Source organism: Eptesicus fuscus, chromosome 15 (assembly GCF_027574615.1).
Source record: "Eptesicus fuscus isolate TK198812 chromosome 15, DD_ASM_mEF_20220401, whole genome shotgun sequence".
NCBI classification, from domain to species: Eukaryota; Metazoa; Chordata; class Mammalia; order Chiroptera; family Vespertilionidae; genus Eptesicus; species Eptesicus fuscus.
The window spans coordinates 52,871,528-52,895,780 of NC_072487.1; the positions used below are offsets into that span (position 1 = coordinate 52,871,528).

Sequence of the window (24,253 nt, forward strand, 5' to 3'; positions counted from 1 at the left end):
TCCCGGGTCACGGGGAGCCGCATGGGTTCAGGCACAGACGCGGGAGTTGGCAGCGACCAGCACACGCATTTTACACCCCACACTGCACGGTCCTGGCAGCACACGGAGCCGGGCCGGGCTCTCCGCCTGCCCGTGCTGCACGGCCCACAGGCACCATCGGCCTCGGGTTCCGGAGCCCACCCACCAGAATGCCCCCCCCCCCAACTGCTCTCGTAGCTGAGTGACAGAGACAGCTGAGAGGAAAACGGGCCCACAGGCCTTCGTTCAGCAAATCTTTAGGAGGAACCTCGGACACAGCACTCTGCGAGGTGCCGGGTGAGCTCAAGACGTAGTATCTGACCTCGCCGAGTCAACAGTCCCAGGATTTAAAAAAGGGAACTTTCAAGACAGGGTGAACCTGGGGAACACCCACCCCCTCCCCTCCCCGCACCTCCCCGGCTCCGCAGGGGGCACTGCGCTTTTGTGGGACAGCCCACGCGAGGCTGAGCGAAGACACCGGGGTGGTCACCTCTGACCTCGCTTAATAAGACTGCGAGAGGGCAGCAGCTATGAGAACAGACACAGGGCTGCCCCGCCACGCCAGCCAACCTGGGAGACAGACACCTGAGCCCCTGGATTGTGGGGGCTTTATGCAGGCCTCATAGTAGGTCTGCAAACAGAGGCGGTGGTCCTGGGCTCTCCTTCAGAAACACACAACTCAGCTCTCACCCCTCAAGAAGGGTACCAGACACCCCCCTGGAATGGACCCTTTACTGGAGGGGGAACTTTATAAAGGATGCTCCTTGACAAATGGGAAAATGGACAGTAGATTCAAGTACTGTTGCAATGTGAACCTGATACTGTGGTTATGTTACAGAATAGCCCCAAATACACTCAAGTATTTAGGGGTAAAGGGCAAAGATGGACGTAATGTACCCTCAAAGAATTCAGAAAAAAAAAAATCCCCTCACATACCCATTCAGAGAAAGAGCGAAAGAATTTGGACAGGTGCTGATAGTGATGTGTGAAGAGGCGGCCTAAAGTTCCATTTCTTTCTGATGGTCCTGCCTTCTCCACGGCTGGAAAAAAAAGGGTCCCTGGACAGGGAAGAGAGAGAGGGCATGCTCCCTGCCCCCTGCAGCAGGGGCAGCACCTGGCGCCAGGGCCCTGCAGCGAGAACCCTGCACCCACGGGCCCTGGCTCAGGTCTGCACGGGACCGTGGTCCAGCCATGGACCCCTCGCCCAGGCTCTAGGCCTGCACGCTGTCACCAGGTGAGCTTTCAAGGACTGAAATCTGATCGTGTCTGCTCAAATTTTCCCTTTTCCCCCATCTATAAAATGAGTGAATAATCATCTCTCCCTGGCAGAACTGCTATGGGGGTAAAGTGAGCTACTGTGCGAGGAAAGCCTACTGGTGATGTCTCAATGGGTTTAAGTGCTCAAATAAGAGCAGCTATTATTATGTGTATATGTGTGGGTGTGTACGCACGTCCATGTGTATATCAAAACTGAGAAAAAACAACTGGACAAAAATACACCAAAATGCTATTAATGGTTATCTCTAGATGGTGAGATAAATGAATGGTTTTTTAAAAATACATTTTATTGATTTTTTACAGAGAGGAAGGGAGAAGGATAGAGAGTTAGAAACATCAATCAGCTGCCTCCTGCACACTCCCTACTGGGGATGTGCCTGCAACCAAGGTACATGCCCTTGACCAGAATCGAACCTGGGACCCTTCAGTCCGCAGGCAGACGCTCTATCCATTGAGCCAAACCGGTTAGGGCTAAATGAATGATTTTTATCATCTTCTATGTCTTTAAAGAATTTTCCTCCAAACTTTCTATAAAAACTGTAAATTTTACAATAAAAAGGTATTTAAGATAAAATTCCAGACTTTCTGAAATGTCGGGTCCTTCCAGGATTAGCCAAAAATGTTCTAAAACTGCAGGACTTAGCCAAAACTGGTTTGGCTCAGTGGATAGAGCGTCAGCCTGCGGACTGAAAGGTCCCGGGTTCGATTCCGGTCAAGGGCATGTACCTTGGTTGCGGGCACATCCCCAGTAGGGGGCGTGCAGGAGGCAGCTGATCGATGTTTCTCTCTCATCGATGTTTCTAACTCTCTATCTCTCTCCCTTCCTCTCTGTAAAAAATCAATAAAATATATTTTAAAAATAAATAAATAAATAAAAATAAAACTGCAGGACTTGAAGGGCTCTGAGAGACCGGGAGTGGTAAAAAGCCAGCACAGCTCCGTACCTGCGGGTGGCAGGCACCAGCAGGGGGTCACCCCCTCTCTCCCTGACCCCCGGCTGCAGGAGGAGCTTGCCCAGGTCCGGTGCAGGGTCAAGCCCAGGGCGGTGAGCTGTGGGGTCCTTCCCATGCTGAGGTAGCTCAGCCCTTTCTGAGTCAGTGTCCTGCCCGCTTCCTGCACACAGCCTTTCCCTTCTCTTGCATCTTTTCCTGGGTCAAAGGGCATGAACAACGCTGGGTCTTGGGCCACGGCACACCCAGTTGCTCTCAGGGCCTTTATCTCTACACTGGCCCAGGGCCATGCCCCAATTTCTGCCCCGAGGGCGCCTCGGAAGAGCTGAGTGTCCTTGGCTGACAGGAGGCAAAGTGCCCAGAGCCCCATTCAGACCCACAGCTCCCGGGTCAGCCCAGGAGGCGCTTCAGGCTCCTCCGATGAAGCAGCTCCCAGAGCTGAGCGTGGGCTCCTCCAGGCCTCAGAGGCCCGGCCCTCCCCTGAGGCGGCAGGCTGCTGGTGCCTGAAAGGGTTTTGTGCTGAGGACCCACATTAGCAGGCATTAGCCAGACGGATGGGCTATTGACTGGGCTGCTAATAGCCCTGGCAGGGCAGGAAGTTTATAATCAGGAGGCCACTTCCGCCCTCTGCCCCTCAGGCCAGCCGTCAGCCAGGACCAGGCCTATGATTTATGGGGGACTCAAGCTCTACATCAGGGGAGATACGCCGGCTCGCCTCACAGACCTCGGAGAACCTGGCTCGGCTTGGAATGGCCTCAGTGACCCTCACAGTCATGGCCTCCAGTGACCCTCCCAACAGCCCAGAGTGGACATGGGAGGCAGGGGTGGTGGGGGCAGGCGGCGGCGGCCTGCACAGTGTGCCTGCGAGGTCAGGTGGGCAGGTGGCTCCTGAGTCTGAAAGCTGCTATAGCACTCACTACTGCGTGACCTTGGACAAGTGACCTCGGCGCTCTGTGCCTCAGTTTCCTCATTTACAAAATGGCAGCAGCAGCAGGACCTCACAGGGTGGGCATGAGGATTAAATGAGTTAATACACATAAATGCTAAGGACAGTGCCTGGCACGTGGTACGTCCTCGGTGAACCTGTCAGTGGAAGGTCATTGGAGTTAGTCACCATTATCCAGTTTTACTGTTGCTCCGAACGTTTCGGGGGCCCAGGGAGGCACTCGGTGTGAGGCCACACTTCCGCCGAGGGCCTCCCGTCACGTCCTGCCCAACCGATGGGCATTCGCTCCAGGGCTGCCTCGCTGAATAAGTCGATGCCTTGATCGTATTCCCAGGGACAGCTCAAGCACATTCTCACTCTACAAGGGGCAGGTCTGCAAATGTTTTTTTTTTGAGGAACTATTACTTAGAGTCATTTATGTGCCAGGCCCTGTGCTGGGTGCTCTGCTCCTAAAATTTGATTCACTTCCCAACCACCCCAGGAAGTAGTACAAGAGTCCCCATTTATAATGCAGAAGCTGGGGATCGAGGGTTGGCAACGTGTGCTGGGGGCCACAGAGCCAGTCCATGGCCAAGCCACGAGAACGGGGAACGCTTCCTCCCACTGCCTGGCCTGCCTCTTGCCATCCTCACACCATTGTTCCCATCAGCATCAGGCAGACCTTTCGCTGACGACCTACTATGTGCCAGGCCCCACACTGCGTGCACATGGGGCAGAAGATGCGTCCCTGCCCCCCAGGAGCTGCCAGTCTGGGGAGGGCGTGAGGTAGTATACCCAGGGCCTGGAGAGAGAGGCAGAGGAGAGGCCCTGGGGATCAATCCGAGAAGGCTTCCTGGAGAAGGAGGAGACCTTTGAATTGGGCCTTAAAGAGAGGGAGACTTAGACCAGGCCCGGGAGGAGGACAGGAATTTTAGGTAAAAAACGGCAGAGCTGTAGGCAGGTTGTAAGTGGGAAGGGTCCTGAAGCAGGCAGCAGGGAAGGCAGACTGAAACATGGGATGGAAGGGAGGTCAGACGAGAGGAGTCAGGCTGTGGGCATGGAGACCGTCACCCTGGACAGGGCTCAGGGCTGGACCCTATACAGAGACGGACGTGTGGACAGATGAGTTACGTCCTGATTAGAGGGGTTCAGACGTGGGGCCGGGGGCTGCCCAGAAGAGAGAGCTGAGCAGAGGGAAGGATGACAGGAGCATTCCCTAATCCTGGGAACACACTTGCTGCTATAATGCAAATCCCGTTTCTGTAAGGATCAGGGCATCATTCCCCAGCCCTCCCCCACGAGGACTCAGATGAGCATGAAGATGGTTTACGGCAGAAACCCACACCCAGGGTTGGAGGCGGTGAACCTCAGAGGTTCTCTGGTAACCCTCCTTGGTCACCCCCAGAGACGGGGAGCTCACTCTCTACCCAGGCGTTTTGTTCCACTTTCAGACCATATTCACTGTGAGAAAACACTTCTTCCTTCGAGCCTAGTGTGGCCTCCGTGTGGCCCTCCCGCTCCCCTCACTTCCTGCTCTGGCCCTGCTGTCCTTTGGGACCCCATAGACACCCTTTCCATCCCCTCCCAGGCCAGCCCCAGGGAAATTTGAAGGCAGAGGACCCATTCCTCGAGTGAGTTCTTTTCCAGGCCAAACCGATCCAAAGAACTGAAAGGGACTTGAAAAAAGGCCTAGCCCACGCCTCGCACTTCTAGGCAGGGGAGCTGAGTGTGGAAGGAACAGGAGATGCTACGGGAGGCTCTGAGAGTCAAACTGTCAGCTGGGCCGGCGATGGGAGCTCGGCGAGGAAGGCAGGACTTATCTGCAGGCAGTGGGGAGTCGTGGGAGGCCTCTGAGCAGGGGAGTGACCTGGTTAGACACAGGCTTGCGGAGGTCCGTCTGGCCCCTAAGAGCCCAGCAAACGTGCCCCTTCCCCCCAGGCACCTGCAGGCCCTGGTGTCCATTCGACCCCGCAGGCCCCTGGCTCCCCTCTGGCCGGGTCCACGCCCAGCAACCTCCCAGCGCCCACGGCCTGCCCTGGCCTTCCTCCCCGCCCATCCTCCACACCTCACAGCAAAGTCCACCCTTCTTCCTTCAAGAGGTGGATCTGCGGCGAGCGGGCCCCCGGGTCAGGAGCCCAACCTGGCACGTCCCCAGACCTCCCCGTCGCCCTGCCCTGTTCCCTGAGCACAGCCCTCTGTTGCCAAGGCTGCAAGCACCTCCCTCCACGGGGGTCACCCTGGGTCACAGCACGCAAAAGGCAGGGCCCTGGCTGCAGAGGCACTCCCGCTGGGACACCTGACCCCGCCTGGGGCGGCCTAGCCCTTTTGAGCAGGACTTCCGGGACACCTTCCAGCGCAGGCACTCGGTTAAATAAGCAGCTAACGTGTCCCTTCCTCCCCGCCCTTCCTTCGCACGGCGATCTCTGCCGACACGTCTCTGCCCGGACGGACATGATCCCTGGGACCCAACCAGGAGCCTATGTCTGGGCCACATTCGGGTCCTCACTCTTACTGCTCAGGGTCCTCGGGGAATTCATCTCCCTGAGCCTCAGCATCTCATCTGTACAGTGGAGCCATTTTCCCCTAAGAAATGGGCCGATGGCACCCACGTCAGAACTGTCCTATCCGCCCAGAGTCAGTGCTGCGTGATGGGACCAGAACCTGTGTCCTTCCCCTCCCTCGGGCCCTCATTCCTGCTGCCTCCCCCTGGATGTGGTGACGTAAGAAACGATCAACCAAAGGTGCCGAGGGGCCGACCTGGACCCTGATGCAGACACAACGAGGCCCTCAGGAGGCATCAGGGACGTTGCACAGGAAGTGGAAGTCGGTGACCCAGGAGCCAGGGTCCGTGCTGCGATCCTGGCGTTGTGGTCGAGAGAGAAAATGCACTTACTTTTGAGACTTGGATACTGAAAAGTGTGTGGGGATAAAGTGACAAAATGCCCAAGGTTCGCTTTGGAATACTTCAGTGGAGGGGGGGGAGAAAAGGGATGGATGAAGCAAGAGGAGCAGTCTTGAAAATTCTAGAACCCGGGTGTCGAGGAGTTTGCTGTATTGTTTTCTACCTACTTTGGTGTTGGAAAATCTTTCATAATGATAAAAAAGAACCGGGTGACCGTCGAGCACTGAAATGTAGTTTGCAAATCAGCGGCAGCGGCACCACCTGGGAGAAGAGTCGCCAGAATTAGCAAATAAAAATTACGGGATGCCCAGGGGTATTTGAATTTCACATAAACAACACATGCTACTTCTAGTCTGAGTCTGCTCCGCCTGGTATTTTACCAATACTGAGGAATTCTCTGTGCCAAGAGCTTGGCAGTTCCTTATAAAAGGACACATGGGTGACGAGCTAGTCGCTGCCCTCCTGGGCATGTGTCCCGCAGACCTGGAGACGGACTCACGTTCCCACAGAGACCTGTAGGCGGATGCTTACAGCAGCTTTACTCATAACAGCCCCAAACTGGAAACCATCCAGATGACCTTCAGCGGGTAAATGGTTAAACGAACTGTGGTGCGTTCACACCCCGGAAGGAATACTACTCAGCAATAAAAAAGAACGGGCCACTGATAACACGCAGCAACTTGGATGGATGGTTGATGCTGAGTGGAAAAAAAAAAAAAAGTCAAGCCCAAAAGTTTCCATGCTATATGGTTCCATTCAGGTGGCATTCTTAAAATGACAAGAGCATGGACATGGAGAACAGAGTGTTGTCGAGGCTTAAGGTGAGAGTGGGAGCGAGGGAAGTGGCTGTGGCTAAAACGGGCAGCCTGGGGGATCTTGGTGATGCTGGCGGCATTCTGCATCTTGACGGTACCGATGTCAGGACCCTGGCGGTGAGACTGAACTCCAGTCTCACAAGATGTTACTGTTGGGGGACGCGGGGGGGGGGGAGTGAAGGGCAAACTGAATCTGTTATTTCTTACTATTGCGTGTGACTGTGCAATGATCTCAAAACAAGAAAGATTAATTAGAAAGGAAAAAGAAGCAAGAAGACGTCATTTGGTGCTTATCTGAGGGGCAGAGGTGACTGGCACCCTGCGTGTTCTCGGGCCGCGCTGGGGGCTGCTGGGATGCAGGCTCTCCGGCCCCGCTGCAGAGCCCCCTAATCAGCATCGCGTCGTGACCCCCAGGCAGGAGCTCTGACTAGTCCAGCTCCTGCTGTGCCTGGGCTCCTGGGAGTCTGTGCCAGCAGCAATGACCGTGTGTCCTCAAGCTCCTTACGATACTGTTTCCAAAGCCCAGAGGGAACTAACTGCACGTTTACGCGCGATCAGCTGCACAGGACAACTGCGTCTCCACCCTCCAGAGTGGGGTCCCGCTGGACGCACAGTGGAGCCTGACTCCTGCCCTGGCCTCCAGGTCATCACAGCCCCAGCCCTGCCCCCTCTCTGACCACCTCCCACTGCTCCTGCCATGTGACAACACGCCTGTTTGTTTCTCAATCACCAAACCCAGTGGTCGGCAAACTCATTAGTCAACAGAACCAAATATCAACAGTACAACAATTGAAATTTCTTTTGAGAGCCAAATTTTTTAAACTTAAACTTCTTCTAACACCACTTCTTCAAAATAGACTCGCCCAGGCCATGGTATGTTGTGGAAGAGCCACACTCAAGAGGCCAAAGAACCGCATGTGGCTCGCGAGCCGCAGTTTGCCGACCACGGACCAAACCCATTCCCACCGCAGCGCCTCTGCACCTGCTGTGCCTTTTGCCCGAACACTCTGCCTCTAGGGTTCTAGTGGCTCTCTGCCCACAGTCACCTCCCAGAAAGGCCTTCTCTGCTCCTCCTCTCTAACCGGGGTCCCCTCGCCCCTCCCAGGTCACATTCCATCACATCAAACCAATTCATTTTCTCATCGCAGTTATCAGCACCTACCCATACTAATCGTTTCATGCAAGTTAGAAACCATGGCACTTCTGAAAAAGTCCGGGTCATAAAAATCAGGAAAACACATTAACATGTAATTAATTAAGAATATAGTTTGTTTGGTGGACAGAATCTTTTATTTTATTTTTAAATATATTTTTTATTGATTTCAGAGAGGAAGGGAGAGGGAGAGAGAGAAACATCAGTAATGAGAATCCTTGATCGGCTGCCTCCTGCACGCCCCCTCTACTGGGGATCCAGCCTGAAAACCAGGAATCGAACCATGAACTCCTGGTTCATAGGCTGATGCTCAACCATTGAGCCATGCTGGCCGGGCTGGACAGAATCTTTTAGAAGCACCCAGAACGTGGAAGAAATAAGTAGGCAAACAGGCCATGTCTGGGGGTCCTTCCAGCTCTAACCTTCACGACTTTCCGCAAATCCCATTGTACACTTGTTCCTCCCCAGCTTGAAAAATTTCATCTTTCTAGAATATGGTTCGCGCTTCTAACCCCGTCATTCAAGGCCCTTCTCATCGGGCCCCGATTAACTTCCCCAGGGTAGTTCCCTTCCTCCCCTAGACAGACTGTTCTATCTGTTCCGGCCAGACAGCTCTACAGCTCTCTGCATTGTTCCCTGAACAGTCCACACATGGTCCCCGCTCCATGCCTTTGCTTGAGCCACTCCCTTTGCCAATTATGTCCTCTCTGTTTATCTGGATGAACAACTGCCGGGTAAGTTGTTCAATCAATGAGCATGTGTGAGCACCCATTGTGTGCCCACAATGCGCTATATGGATAAAAAAAAGTATTGGTTCTTTTTCCCCCCTATTCCAAGGATAGGAGGTCCCAAGCAGAACGCCTGGTTCATGAGATTCCAATTTGTGATTTTTAGTTCTGAAGTCCTGTTTCTGACTCCTGGTGGCTTATGTGCTGGGTGATCTCAGATGATGGATTCGCTGATCTGAACCTGTGGGACTCCTGTCCACACTGAACTGTTTCCTCCAGAGACCTGGTCTCTGCGTTTGCTGCACACCAGAGGCAGTACCAACCCAGCAGCGCTCGAGACCCCTCGGAGGGTCCCCTTAAGGCAGAGACGCAGGCCCCTGAGAAGATCTGCCATTAGGTGAATCTATAAGAAACTGCCACGTGGGGGTCCAACACGGTTAAATATCAGCAAAGGCCTAAGGTCCAACCTCTACTGCCAACATCTGCCCTGAGGAGAGCCAGTCCTTTCTGTTCACTTACGCTTTCCTCTCCTACCTCAGGGTTGGCTTCCTTTAGGGGGGAGAGGAAGTGGCTTTGGAGATTTCCCAGATGTCCTGCGAGCTGGGCAATGCATTAAAAAATCTATTTTATTCAGGAGTGGATTATTTTGCAGTGGGGTAGAGGGGACATCCCAGGAATAGTGAGGCAACTGCTGGAATCCCAGGAGAGGTATATTCTTCCAAGGAAGAAACGAAGGCTCACAGAGGTGAAATGACTTATTCAAGGTCACACGGCTGGTAACAGGCAGGACTAGGGTTTGAACAGGGCACAGTAGCAGAGAGCAGGCTCTTTCTACGTTCCCTCTGCCCCGAGCTGCCTCCGGAGAGCCGTCCGGGCCTGGGCTCGCCAGGCGCCCTTACCTGGTGCAGGGGGATGACGAGGAAGGCGCCCCCTCCAGCACACTCGGTCACCACGGCGATGAAGTGGGGGTTCACGGCGCAGAAGTGATTGTCGTGGACGCTGTGGGTGATGGGCACCGAGTCGTAGCAGTTCTCCTTGCTGGCTGGTTTGCCAAAGACGTGGCGGAACTTGGAGCTCCGGTACTGGGGGTGCCATGACATCTGCAGGAGACAGACGGGGACAAGGGGTCTGAGGCTCGCTGCCTGGGAAGTGGGGTGCACGGCGGCCTCAGCGGGAGGACACAGAAGAGGGCACAACCAGGACAGGGATGTGCTACGGACCCAGGGAACAGGCTATCTCGGTGGCTACTTCCATGGACCCGGTGAGATGTAGCGAGATGATGTGTAATTACTGCTGACCTGCCTGCTTTTCATCCGTCCAAGCGTGAACACAGAAAGAGCAGAAAAGCGGTAGAGAGACCTCAGCACATTCCCAATCCACCATCTCGCCGGACAGGCCAGCCACCCCGCCCCTCCCAGCCCAGCCAACTGGGTAACGTTGTGTCCTCTGGAGCCAGCCAGCCTGCCCTTCAGTTCCAGCTCTGCCTCTTGCCAGCTGGGCAGGCAAGTGACTTAGCTTCTGAAGCCTCCCTTTTCTCATCCGTAAAACGGGGACCACGAACGTATCCTTCTCAGAGACCTGTCACGAGGGTTAGATTAGATGACACGTCTAGATCCCTTGGCCAACAGTAATAATGACGACCACTACGCTCACCCCGGCAATCTTGAGAGCTGGCCAGGCTTCCCATCCAGCCTTGCATTTGTTCACTCCATGTTTACGGAGCACCAGGGAGAGACTAGACCCTGTGCCAGGCCCCGGGGTTTCGGAAAGAGTAAGCCTGAGCCCAGTCTTATAGGAGTGAAGAGTCCTGTGAGAGAGGCCACGGGGGAGTCTGGACCACTGCGACAGGGTGCTGTAGCTGACGATGGAGGTGGGTACAGGGCAGTCAGGGAGGGCTTACCAGAGGAGGTGACACGTGAGCTGTGATTTGAAGGGCGAGTAGGAGTTAGCCATGTTGGCAGGACAAGAGAGGGCTGGCGGGAGGTGTCCCAGGCAGATGGAATAGCCGAGCAAAGGCCGCGAGATAGAAGAAAATATGGAATGTTTGGGGAACTACATGCAGTTTGGTAAGATTAACAGGGAGATGTTAAAAAAGAAGCACACGCGCGCGCACACACACACACACACACACACACACACACAAGCATAAACTGGGCAATGTGAGTAAAGAGAGTACCAGCCAGAGGTGAGAGGCCCCGATCACAAACGAGTGGCCAAACGCCTGACACTGTGTGGCCTCCCCTCAGTCTCGCTGCTGCTCAGGTTACACCCTCGTCCCCAAACTCGCTGACCCACTGGACCCTCCCCTCTCTGCTCCCCATGTAAGGCAGAGGGCCCCTCTGGATACCAAGCCTGGGTGTACTCCTGACCGCCGGCCCCCACCTTATAGCACCCTTCATTGCTCCCCACGCATTACTGCCTCCAGGTTCAAGGCCAAACTCAGCCTGTCATGCAAGGCCTTCTGGTTGGGTCCCACCCCATATTCCAAGATTCACTTTCCCTGCTCATGTCCTAAAGGGTGCCTTCCAGATAACGAGCACCCCTCTCCCCGCCGCGCCCCTTGGGTCTGCTCATGCATTCCCCGTCCTCCGGGCCTTCGCCCTGGCCTTTCCCGCCGCTTGGCCTGCCCTTCCCAGCCACCGACTGCCTGTACCCACCTCTGCAGCCCCACATCCTCCACCCCCAGCTCCCGTGACACCCCCAGCGGCAGAGACCGTGCTCTCCTCGGCTCCCCACAGCCGCCTCTCCTGCCTGCCCGAGGTCCCTGACACCGTCTGCCCTGATTTGGACTCTGGTGTCAGGTCTCATCTTCTCCACCAGCCTGAGGGTTCCTCAACACAAGAAGGCCCAGCTCCAGGAGTGCCCAGCACGGAGCACTGCCTGCCCCCGGCCCCAGGAACTTCCCAGAGGAAGACAGTTTGGCTGGTTCCCACGGGGTCAGGACCCTTAAGGTTCTTCTTCTCTGCGCTCAGTTCAAAGGCACAAGGTCGGACTGTTGGCCTCAGGAGGTCGTGGTGACCAAGGGAGACCCGTGAGCCGAGCCCTCCCAGGTAGCCCCTCTGCCTCCTGGGGGCCGGTCTGTCCTGGGCAGCTCAGACATTCCCACTCTCCTTTTGGCAACTTTGCCCAGAAGCCTGGCTGCGTTTGCCAAAGCTCCAGGAGGCAGCACCGAATGCAGGGACTGACTAATGAGTGCCCATCTGATCCCAGCAAGGAGGGAGGAAGCCTCACAGAAACACAACGGAGAGAGGAGGCAGTGGGAAAGCCATGCGAGGAAGTGGGCAGAGAGGGGACGCGCAGGAACAAACAGAGATCGTCTGGAATGCCGGGGCGCTGAGCTCCGAACGCGCTGTGGGTCCTCCATGCAGAGGAGGGGGACCTCAGCTTTGTGCCTGAGCTTCCCAGCAGTCAGTGCGAGAAGGGAAACGGTCAGAAAGGGAGGGAGTCAGGGCGACTAAGACAAAAACCTCCACCCGCGAAGGAGCAGCACAGCCCTCCTCGGCCCGGGCCTGGGAGAAGCGGGTCCTGCGAGTCCTCTTAGAAGGAACAGCAGGACAAAGACCTCCCCGGGGTCTTGTCCTCTCGGTGGCAGCTGGGGGTGGGACAGGCGGGAGAAGGCAGCAGGCTCAGCTCCAGGTCCCCCAGCCGCCTCACTCTGAGCAGCGTCGGGGGGTGGGAGGGCTGTCTGCGGCCAATGGCGCGGCTCCCCTCACATCCCAGCCTCCGTGCCTTCAGGCAGCCATCGTCCCGCCTGGAAGACCTGCCTGTGACCCTCCAGCACGCTGTCCTTGGTGAAGAGAGGAGAAGCCACGTGTTCCAGACGGTACAGCTTCCATCATCCTAGGTCCCCCCAAGGGACTGAATGGAACCGAGCATCTCCCCGCACCTGACTCAGGTTGGACATAGAGCCTGACAGAGAAAGGAACGGACAGAGTGAACCACCGAGAGAGTGGGGTTACCCGTCACAGAGCACAGCCTACCCATCGACTCACCCCGCCCCACGCACGCCCAGCCATTGGTCGTGGGCAAGCAGGGGCCGTGCTTGGTGTGGCCAGAGCACAGGCGCCTGCCGGGAAGAGGTGGGCGAGGGGAGGACCCGACCCCTTCGGGAGCCACGTTAAAGCACCTGGGCTCGGAGGGCGATGGGGAGGGACGGCGGGACAGTGAGACCGGGCTTCACGGGCAGGTGGACTCCCCTGACGGCCGGGAGGAAGGAAGGGTGGGCCAGAGGGCAGGCGGTGATCACCTGGGCTGAAACCCGGCACAGGGCATGGAGAGGAGAGGACATGTTAGTGAAATGCCAAGGAGGGGGACCCACCAGCCCTGGCATCTGCGTGCCTGTGGGGCCAGGGGCAGGTCATGGCTGCTGAAATCAGCACGACCCGCGGGCCATCCACAGTCCTTGCCCCTCCAGCCACTCCCAGAGTTCTCCCTCCACCGCCCAGAGCTTGGTCCCACGCCCGAGGGACGGCTCTCTGCCCAGGGTCAGGGAGCCTCAAGAGGCCTGGGCAAGTAAGTCTACCTGAGCTCACAGTCACCTCCACGGAAATAGCAACTCACAGTGGGGGGTGGTTGCTAGGCGCCAGGGCCATTCCAAGTGCTTCCCCTGTCTGAACTGAGCAGGTAGGCCTACCTGGCTCCCCATCACAGATGCAGGGGTGCGGCCAGACGTGAGGGCCCCGCGGTCACACAGTGTCAGCGGTGGAGCTGGGAGCTGAACCCGCTGTCTGCAGCCTCCAGCCCCAGGTTCTTGAAGATCCTGACCTCGATGACAAAAGCTCTTTCGCACCCACTGCACCCTGGACCCCACCTCAGCCCGTGACCATTACCACACCCACTTTACCCAGAAGGAGAAAGAGGCTCCGGGAGCTAAGTGGACGCCCTCCAGAAAGGGGGCTGATGGCCTCCACGGGTGAAGCCGGCTGCCCTCGGAACAGCCTGAACACCAGTGACCTTCTGCCCCCTGCCCCAGACTCCTTCCCCCACCCCACCCCGCCCCACCCCACCCCACCCGTCCCACCACCTTATCTTTACTGCCAAGGTTCGTGCAGACCTATTGCCACGGAGGGAAACGGGCAGAAGTGGGGGATGGAGCAGCACCAAGCCTCTCCCTTTGCCCACGATATGGGAGTGTGCACCCATATGTGCAAGTGAACTTTGAGCGACTGCGTGTGCACTGTGTGTGCAAATCTGTGCATGAGCACGGCATCCACCAGTGTTCACAAGGACCCAGTGCTCACTCCCGTGGTGTGCACGCATGTGTATCCGTGCAGGCATGAGTTTAAGGACTCAGCAATTCAGAGAACAGGCGTTTTATTTTCCCTACAAGCAGGCACTTGCTGGAAATGCAGACCGTAGCGGGCCCTCCGCCTCGCCCAGGGGCTGGCCCAGAATGGCTGATCCCGGCCAGGTTTATATGCCACCCATCCTATCTTGCCCGGTCCCATCCGGCTGGGTCCACATCAATGCTACAGCAGGCTGAGGCGTGGCACAAAGCAGGGGTGGCACCTATTCTGTCCCATGCATGCTTAGGGCCCCCGATGCCAAGGGATTAGGCTCTGTGGGCTGTGAATTCCCCGCCCCCCTCCCAAAGGAGTTAGTCACCTCTGGGTTAACATCCCATTGAGTTGATTTAATGCCTGGCAGTGAGGAGCTGGCTGCCTGTCCCAGCCCTCAGCTCTCCTGTGGATCTGTGTCTCTATTTGGTGCAGGAGAAGCAACTTGACCAAGATCCTAGGGGTAGGATCAATGCAGGTGGGAAGCAGAAGCCAAATCCTGTCCAGAGGCCCCTCTTCCTGCCACATGCTCCTCTCTGACAGGTGAGAGACGGACAGACAGACAGACATAGAAACTTTCCTGCCTGCCCCCAAAGGCCTGTCTTCCCAGCCCAGCCCTCCACCATCGCAGGACAAGTGTTAGCTCCGGGTGGCTGAAAGGAAACCCAAGCTGGGTGGGTACAAAGCAGCATAGGAGGTGATTCATTAATTGCACCGTTCCTGGCCTCAGGGAAAGAATGGAATTACCTGATTTGGTCTTGGAACCTCCGGGATGGGTAGATGCCTGGTGCTGCTGGCTACCATGGTCTCTTTATAAGTTTGTGGTTCCACATCTGACATTTGGAGTTTTATTTCTTTTTCCTAAAACCTGACCTTGTGGTCAGTGAACTAGCCCCAGACGTGCCTCCTGAGAGTCTGAACCACCACGCTTATGTCTGCCGCCGTTAACAGAGAGAGATTACAACCACAGGTTTCCTGGTTTTAAAACATTGCCCAGCCAGTGTGGCTCAGTGGTTGAGCGTTGACCTATGAACCAGGAGGTCAGAGTTGGATTCCCAGTCAAGGCACATGCCCGGACTGTGGGCTCTATCGCCAGTGTGGGGTGTGCAAGAGGCAGCCAATCAATGATTCTCTCATCATTGATGTTTCAACCTCTCTCCCTCTCCCTTTCTCTCTGAAAAAAAAAAAATAATACACACATACACACACACACACACATCTATCTATCTATCTATCTATCTATCTATAATAATGAAAGCATAATATGCTAATTGGGCCAGACGTCCTTCCAGGTGACCTTCTGGATGAAGCCGAGGCTGCAAGGGAAGCCCGGGTCCTGGGTGCCTGCTGGTGGCCGGAGGGAAGCCCAGGTCCCGGGTGCCAGAGGGAAGCCGGTGCCAGCAGCCAGGGGAAGGAAGGCCTACTCCTGCACAAATTTCGTGCATCGGGCCTCTAGTATAAACATAAACAAATATTACTGTAAGAGCACAGAGCATTCTGTCTGAAGGGGCCTATAAAAGACCAAAAAGTAACATAATAAACACCTAGTTATGGGCAGGTCCCTCACCTGGACTCCAATCCTGACCAACTGTCAGCTGTCGTAGGATTTATCTTTGGGCCCAAACTAGCCTAGGAAAGCTCCTTTCTAATTCATCCTGATGCACCCGAGAGGGGCGGGACTCGGGGTGGGAAGCCAAGGCCACCTGCAGTCAATGAAAGGCTCCCTCAACCTGCAGCCCTCCCTCTCTCCGGGCAGGAAGAGGACACCACTGCTTCTCCTAGTGCAGTGATGGCGAACCTATGACACGCGTGTCAGCACTGACACGCGTAGCCATTTCTGATGACACGCGGCCGCATGCCGAGGATGAAAACATTTGCTGCTCCTGAGGATGAAACATTTGCGACTAGAGTCTTGGAGTTAGTTTTTCCCTCAAAGTGACACACTACCCGAGTTATGCTCAGTTTTTTGGCGAAGTTTGACACACCAAGCTCAAAAGGTTGCCCATCACTGTACCTAGTGAGACTTCCATCCAGTCATTTCTGCTCATCGGAGGCCAGGCCCTGTAGCTGCCCCTTCTTGGCACCAGGTGTCCTTATTGCCGCCAGCAACAGGGTCCACGTGACAAGGGTCTCATCCCCCAGGTTTAGTCCCTCCTTCAAGGCAAGCAGAGGCCGGTGGCTGTCCACGGAAGGAGGCGGCCCACTTTCCCGCTTTGCCGGGATGGGGATGGGGGTTCCGGGGCTGGAGGGACCTGCAGTGCTAAAGTCGGGACAGTCCCAGGCAAAGGGGACAAGTGGCTCCCGTACCACCTACCGCAGAGATCTCCAGAAACCTTTATCTGATTCACGTGCAATGATTTTCCTCTAAGTCACCAGTAACCCTGACGCCGGCAACCTGCCCGTGAGAGACTCTAGAACTGACTTCTTTTTAAAAAAATATATATTTTTATTGCTTTCAGAGAGGAAGGGAGAGGGAGAGGGAGAGATAGAAACATCATTGATGAGGGAGAATCATTGACCGGCTGCCTCCTGCATGTCCCACACTGGGGATCGAGCCTACAACCCAGGCATATGCCCTGACCAGGAATTGAACCGTGACCTCCTGGTTCATAGGTCAACACTCAACCACTGAGCCACGCCGGCCGGTCTACAACTAACTTCTTAAAGAGCCCAACATCCTGAACCAGAGAACAGACCCTATCAAAGCAGGAAAGTCCAAGGTTTGTAAAGAGAGGTGAATGTGACGTAATTCAGTCACCAACCTCCACCCGCCGCTAGCTGTGCTTATTCTGTGCCAGGGCCTGCGGTGGGGGCAGGGCAGGGCAGGGGGCCAGAGAGGATGGATTCAGTGACTGCTTTCCACTCGTCTACACGTGTCTCAGGGGAAGGGCCAAGAGCAGGGGAAGATGAGAGGCCGGGATCCGGCAGGCTGTCTCCCTTCTCGAACTGACGGCTAGGGCAGCGGTTGCTACTCTCAACGCACGCGAGGCTCATGTGCATCACAGCACGGGCTGGGGGACCCAGGCGCTGGCTCTGACCAACACTGAGCCTCCCGTCACACCCGGCTTCTCAACTAACCACGTTAAAATGAACTTGAATGTAAAACCCAGCTCCCCAGCCGCACCGGCAGCATTTTAGTGCCCCGCAGCCACGTGCGCCGTGTGGGCATCTGATGGAAGTGTGATTACAGGACGCGTCCATCACACCCGTGTGACTCGGGGCCCGTTACCTAACAGTCTGTGTCCTCACCAGTAAAACCAGGCATTGTAACAGCAGCAAAAACAACAGCTCACACATGGCTGACTATGTGTGAAGTATGTTCCATGTGCTAACTCAACCCTCACAGCGGTTCCATAAATACAGACGCGGGAACTGGGGCACAGAGAGGTTAAGTAACCCGCCCAAAGTCACACAGCTGGTAGGCATCGGAGCTGGGATTCAAAGCCGGCCCGTTTAGTCCCAGGTCCACCCTTTCTCACAGGGCTGCCCTGACCATTACGTGGGACAGTCCGCACGGCAGTGCTGGGTGAGTGCTCAGCGCTCAACAGGAGTTGGCTGTCAAGACGGACGCGGTCCCACTGCTCACAGGACGCTGAGGTTCGATGAGGTGCAGGACAGGTCTGTGCTGAGGGCCCAGCGTTTGGGGAATCGGAGCAAGAATCCCAAACCAGGAAGTGCAAAGCAGCCGGCTTGGCACAGCGGCCTGACCCCTGGGGCTGGCCACGCTGGTGGAGGGAGCAGACAAGCACAGTGAACGCTCACATCCCCGCTGGCCAGGGACCCTGCGGAGTGTGCACCGGTGCATCTTCCGGGCAGGGCTCTCCAAGTGCAGGGCAGCGAGCTCGGCCCCGTGCTAGGGGACAGGGGCTCTGGGCTCTTGTGTGTGGGGAAGGGGCAGTGGTATGGCCCCGCCTCGATTGCCCCCCTTCATGAACAGGGGAAGCAGAGGCCCCTGCAGCCACCAAGGAGAAAACAGTGGTGTCTCCAGGTTCTCTGCCCAGCGTCCTCCCGCCTCCCCCTCCCCCTCCCCCAGCCTCCGGTCCTTCTGGTCCAGCACAGATGCCCTGCCCGGCCCACAGGAAATACAGATGGAGTCAGAGGGCGAGCCAAGAAAATGCCTCTCTCCTCCTGATGAGATTAGGCCTGAGGGAGGCCTCCTCCTGACATCTGACGCTGCCCAGAGCCGTCCCTGGGCCCTGAGGGGCAGGGACCTCCTAAGGTCCTCCCGCCAAGCCTCCCCCCCCCCCCCCCCGCCGCCCCAGGGTCCCACCTGCTCTCTACCCCTCCCCCAAGCTGTGCGGGGCCTGGGCAGCCTTTCTCTTGGTGACTCTGCTGCCGGTCCCTCCCCGCCCCAGGTTCCTATCCTGCCCCCACCCTGACCCTGTCTTTCCCTTAGGGCCCCCTCTGTCCTCAGGATAAAGCCCTGGGCTGGACTTGGGCTGTGAGCACCCCCATCCCCCCACGGCCTTCTCTTCTCCACAGACCTGCCCTCTGAGCCCAACAGATTTATCTGCTCCGCCCTGAAAGCATCGTGTTTTCCCAGCCCCCCATCTTCGCTCACAGCCCGTCTCTCTGCCTCGAACCTCGTCAGCCCCCGAGTCCATGGGCACTGGGCTGGGCTCCTAGGGTGCCCCCTCCTCTCACAGCACCTTCCTGGGCCCAGGCCAAACAGAGCCACCTCCTGGGGGGCTCCCGGCTCCCAGGACCGACAATCTCTCTGCCTGTGAGGTACCAGGGCAGGGGGAGAGGAGGGACCAGGTTCGAATCCCAGACCCACTTGTCTCTGCACCTCAGCACCTCGCCTGTAAAGGGTCCGAATCGCTCACTCGCGGGGTCCTGCCAGGGGTCACTGAGATAATGGGGTCAAACACCTCGCACGCATCTGGTGTGAAGGAGGAGCTCAGCTGGTGGATGCTCCCTCCTGTCCTGCTCCCTGTGATTCTTCCTTCTTTCACCTGTCGTCTGTCCGTCCATCCGTCCATCCATCTATCCATCCCCAATGGCCCTCCCTTTTGCTTTGCCCACCCACAGGCCAGATGCCATAGGCAGGCACTGGGGGGCTGGGGAGAGACCATCTGGCTCCTGGATCGAGCTTTCACAGCACCACCAGCCCCTCCGGCCCCCCTCTGGGCACGAGGGCCGGGGCTGAGCCTGTCCTTTCTAGCAGGTGAGCCGGTCAGGCTGGAGAGTCCTAAGGCTGACACCACTGGTCCCATGACTTTGGACAAATCTAGTCCCATCTCAGGTGTTGACTTTCCACCCGTAGGCTGGCAATGCCCGGCCCCGCCCACCTGTTGGGATGATGGGCAGAGGGCTCTGCAGCCTGCACGTGCCAAACCCTGGGACCGGGAAGGCTGGAGCCGTCTGCCTGGTGCCTTCACCCTTTGGGGACACAGAACAGGGCTTCTTCTGTGTGTTCCCCCCCATCAGGCCCCGACCAAAACTCCCCGTAGATTTATTGCCCCACGGTCTCCTTATCTAGCAGTTTCAGGAGATAAGGTCACCTGGGGCTTTCGCAAGACACCTCCAGGAGACAGAAAACTGGAGGCTCTACTTCCTGCTCCCGCCCCGTCCTTGGCAGAGTGTCTGGATCTGTCTTTGGACAGAGAGGGACACTGAGGCCCAGAGAGGGAGGGGCCTTGCTCAGGGTCCCACTGAGCAGAGGACGGGGCTGGAGCTGCACCGCCTCCTGGGATGGGCGTCTGGCCAGGGCCTGCATTGTTGTCAGCAGGTCCCTGCCTCGGACCCAGGAATCAGCACCACCCTGCCCTGCTGCTGGGCCCTCCCCGAGCCTGTCCTGCCCTGGGGCTGTGGGGAGGCCGACATGTAACCAGCAAGCTCAATTCAGGGCAAACAGGCTAAGCAGGCCGCAGCAGGGAGATGGAAATCTGGGGAGCTGGGGAGGGCTGCAGGGCAGATTTTTGAGCTAAACCTTAAGCTCAACGTGAGCGAGCCCGGCACAGAGTGAAGGAAGGCACTCACTCCAGGTGGAAGGCATGGCTCAGCTGCACCTCCACACCTGGCAGCACCGTGGCTCGGGGCGGAGCGCTGAGGCCAAGAGAGGCGGGTGCGGTGTGGGGTGAGGAAGCAACAGGCACATTCAGGAAACCACCAGCGTCTGGGTTGGCCTGGGATCCGGGCGAATGCAGGGAGCAATGAGGGCCGTGGGGAGAGGGGGCCGGGCGTGGGCCCCGAACACCGGCTTCGGAGCTGGCACTTGAAACAATGGGAGGCATCCGAGTCTGTGAGCAGTGGTGTGACCTGGTCAGAGCCGACGTGGATTTAGCTGCAATTTGGTCGTTAGAACGTTTGCCCTGGGAAAGTACAGGGTGGGGCCAATGTATGTTTACGGTTGTTTGCAATGGAAAATAATGCAATAATTAATAAATGGTAATACAAGAATAAACGGTGCTTCCTGTACTCACAAGTGTAAACCAGCCTTGGCCCCACCCTGCATCTTCTTTCTTAACTTTGGGCTTGTGTCTAAGGAAGGAACAAGAGGTTTTGTTTCATGGCCTCCGGGAGGCTGGAGGGCTGGGGAGCACGGGGAGGAGGAGGGCGAGTCTGAGGCCTTCCTGGTCTGGACTCGGGAGGAGTGTGCAGAGCCGGCGGATTTGGTGAGCAGGAGTCAGGGCCTGATCTGCCACCTCTACAGATCTTAGCTCTTCGAGCAACTGAGCCGGGAGGCCTGGCCTACAGGCCACATCCCAGCAGCTGGGGCTTTTAAATCAGAAAATCGTTTTCTTTCATCCTTCAACCCGTTCCCTGTGGTAGGAGTCCCCGGATCTGACCGGAGCCTGCTGCTCCCGCACATGCCTGGGCGGCCCAATACGCTGCTCAGGAGGAGGACGGGGAATTCCTTCCTGCTTCTCCCTCACCTGCTCAGGAACATGGAGATAAATGCCGCTGCCCAGCCTTCCTCGATTCCCCAGCTGGCACTGTAGAGGGTGGCGAGGCACCTTCTCCCTCTGTCCAGCCTCCCCGAGCTTCGCCCAGGTCACGTGTTCAGACTGGCCGGCCGGGAGGGGCAGCCGGCCAGCGGAGGATGAAGGTAGAGCGAAGATGTCAGGGCACCAGGCCGGAGGGGGCTTCCGCCCCAAGTCCGACTCTCTGCAAGGACTGGTGACAGCATCTCCTTTGTATTTTTTTCTTTAGTTTCTTTTTAAATTTTTTTATTTCTTGATTTTAGAGAGAGAGGAAGAGAGTGAGAGACTTACAGAGACAGAGAGAGAGAGAGAAAGAGAGAGAGAGAGAGAGAGAGAGAGAGAGAGAGAGAGAGAGAGAGAGAGCTACAGAGACAGAAACAGAGAGAGAGAAGAGAGAGAGGGGGGTGGGGGACAGATTTGTTGTTCCACTTAGTTATGCATTCTTAGGTTGCTTCTTGTATGTGCCCTGACTGGAGATCAAACCCACAACCTTGGCGTATCTGGACGACACTCTAACGAATCGGCCACCCGGCCGGGGCCTCTCCTTTTCGTTCTGCGAGCAGCAGTGGGTCTGAAACTCGAGAGCCCCTCAGAAGGGGGGCTGATGAGCACCCAGATTGCTGGGCCCATCCTAGAGTCTCCGACTCAGTAAGTCTGGGGGCCTGAGAGTCTGCCTTCTAGCGAGTTCCAGGGACCCTCTGTGAGAGCCCTGGCTCTGTAACCTGCTCCACGACTGACAGTCCTCCCATGCACGTGGCATTTGCTCCCCACATCCACCTCGGGGTGGGGAGAAGTACCCCCATTTTGCGGATGCAGCAACTCGTGCTCAGCTCAGAGCAATGGAGTCACTCTTCGGAGGTTACGCAGCCAGGAGCCAGCGGGAACCTGTCCCGCACGGGTTCCCTGAGCACAGCCACTTCCGCACGCCAGCCGCTGGGGCTGTGATCCTTTGGGGCTCTCCGTCTCTCCACTGTTCTTCCTGGTGCACAAACGCGGCTCAGCACGCAGGGGCGGCAGGTGCTCCCATGAGGGCCTCCCCGTCTGCAGAGCAGTCACCCAGGGCAGAGAGCCCAGGGCCCCTCCCTTGCCCCCTTAGTGCTGATTGCGCATCTAGAGCTCTAATTCTTACCTAATCTAATTTTAGCCAGACCCGCTCTCAAATGACCGTATTGCATCTGGGGGCAAGAAACAGACACATGGTCCCAGGAGGGCCCAGGGCCAGGGACTGAGCACAGCCGCCCGGCCTCCTTCCCACCCATTCCACCCGGAGAGCCAGGGCCTCTGCTTGGATTGCTCTAGTGATGGGGCGCTCACCCCTCCCGGGGGCAGAAGAGCCCAACCGTTAGACTTCCTCCTCCCCCTGAGCGGAAGTCTACAATTCCCCCCGCTGCGCGCCAACCACATCCGCGGCCCCACAACAGCCCTTCAGAGATGCGAGGCCCCCGACTACGTGCCCCGGGATGGCTTCACCCCAGGTGAGGGAGTTTCTTGCATGACTCCGTTTCCCACCGCCTCTGCATTTTGGTTGCCGCCCCATAATGCTCCAGGCTGTCCCCATCTCACACCCATTTTGGGGCCCAGACCCCTCCCCCTCCCATGAGCCCCCTAGATGCAGCCTGAGGACCACTCAGTAGAGCAGTTCCCCCCACAAAGATCCCAGACTTCACGTCTCATAATAGTAGCACTGGCCAGACCCCAAGAGATCTGGGGTGCGGGAGGGGAAACTGAGTCAGCATGCCCAGGGCCGCCCAAACAGGGCAGAACCAGGGATGGGGTCCAGGTTTCCAGTGCCCCCAGCCCAGGACGATCTCCAAGACAGGAAACAACGTTCCCTTTGTTCCTGTGCCTGGATGCCATACCAAACATTTTGTTCCTTATCTGTGTTGCCTTTCTCAGAGGGACAAATTCCAAGGATGGCTGGGGAAGAAAGATCTTCCAATCGTGAGGCCGGGTCACTCATCCCAGCTGGGCCCTCCTGGGGCTCAGGTCTTGGGAAAGGGGGGCTGCATTTCTTCGGAGTGAAGTTTAGGCTGGGAAAGATGGGGCTCCTTGGGGTCAGGAGAGAAGACAGACCCCAAGTCTGTGCTGCTAGAAAGGCCCACGGAGCACCAGCAGCCCCCACGATGGGAGGGTAAACGGGGGCACATTTTCCAAGTCCCCAGATGGAGACAGACCCCCGTGCTGTGAGCCCAGAGGGAGCCACGGGGTCTCCGTCCGGGGAACGGGTAGAGAGATGGAGACATCCCACTGCGCTCGAACGGAGTGTGATCACCAACGTGGTGGTGTGTCAGAGGCGGCAGCAGCGCGCACACCAGCCCGGGACCCGAGCTTTTAACAATTATTTTCCTGTTTAGATAATATTTTTCCTGTGTCTCCCATGCCTCACTTTGGAGGCCACCAGGATAGAAGACGGGGGGCTCTCAGAGGCTTCGGGCTGCAGGGACGGCAGAGATCACCTGGTCTAACCCCTCACTTTGCAGATGAGGAAACAACGGGACGGGATGTAACTTGTCCAAGGTCACCTGCTGGTGAGTGTCAGAAGCCAAAGGGAACACAAGTCTCTAGTCCTTGATGCTGAAACCGGCAGCCTCCGTGTCCTGGCCACAGCCCAGCCCCTCACTGGCCCTCTCACTAGGCCAAAGGCAGGCCCTGCACAGCTCAGCCCTCGGGCTGCCTCCCCTGGGCTGCGAGGTCACCGGCCGGCGCTGAGGTTGCTGAGGGTGGCAGGGAGAGGGGCATCCCGGCAAAGGGTACAAGTGCTGTCAGGAAGGGGACGCGGGGCCATCGGCAGGCCTTGGATCTAGGAGTCACGCTGCTTCACTCCGAAGGCTCTCCTCCTTATCTGAGAAATGAGTCTAATCCAACCCAGCTCTCGGCTGTAGTTGGAGTGCCAGGGGGTCCCATAGACAGCTGTGAGCTGGAAAGTAACCCGAGGGGTGTGGCCGCTGTCCTTACACTCCGGCAGGGTCTGTTTCGGGGGGAGAGATCTGGGATCCCGAGGATTCTGCTTCTGACCGCCAAGAGCAGCCCTGGGCGCTGCAGGACTCGGATCTCCTGCAGAGCAGTGGTCCCAGGGGCTCCAGCCCAGGCCCGGCGTGGGTGCGGGCAGCCCTGGACACGGGCCCTGGGCCTTCTGAGGCTCTCTTACCCCTGCTGGGCAGGGAAGTGGGGGAGGGCAAGGGCAGTAGGGAGGGGCACAGTCAGCCTAGGTACAGACAATAAGGGGGTGCATTTTCTACAGAGACTTAAAAATAATAAAACCCACTAAACGTCTGACATCCT

At 57.2% G+C, this 24,253-nt stretch overlaps 1 protein-coding gene and 1 long non-coding RNA gene across 5 annotated transcripts in view; one reads left to right on the top strand and one right to left on the bottom strand.

Annotated features, from left to right (window-relative positions):
• The window catches only part of CORO2A (coronin 2A), a 46,892-nt gene that overhangs the window by 12,342 nt on the left and 10,297 nt on the right, over window positions 1-24,253 (bottom strand). For 2 of the 4 annotated variants that reach the window (XM_028145953.2, XM_054727278.1), the window contains exons 1-2: window positions 12,534-12,678; window positions 9,669-9,869 (exon numbers count right to left, since the gene is read on the bottom strand). In XM_028145953.2, the coding sequence (XP_028001754.2) occupies window positions 9,669-9,869; window positions 12,534-12,608 (276 nt within the window). In that variant the 5' untranslated portion in view covers window positions 12,609-12,678. Of the gene's footprint in view, window positions 1-9,668; window positions 9,870-10,669; window positions 10,756-12,533; window positions 12,679-24,253 lie in introns of those variants that run through there. The other 2 variants (XM_054727279.1, XM_008141866.3) reach the window with 2 other exon arrangements.
• LOC129151649 (uncharacterized) lies at window positions 13,778-17,230 on the top strand. The gene is made up of 4 exons (XR_008558306.1): window positions 13,778-13,810; window positions 14,481-14,588; window positions 16,659-16,765; window positions 16,928-17,230. It is a non-coding gene; the product is annotated as an uncharacterized LOC129151649 (long non-coding RNA).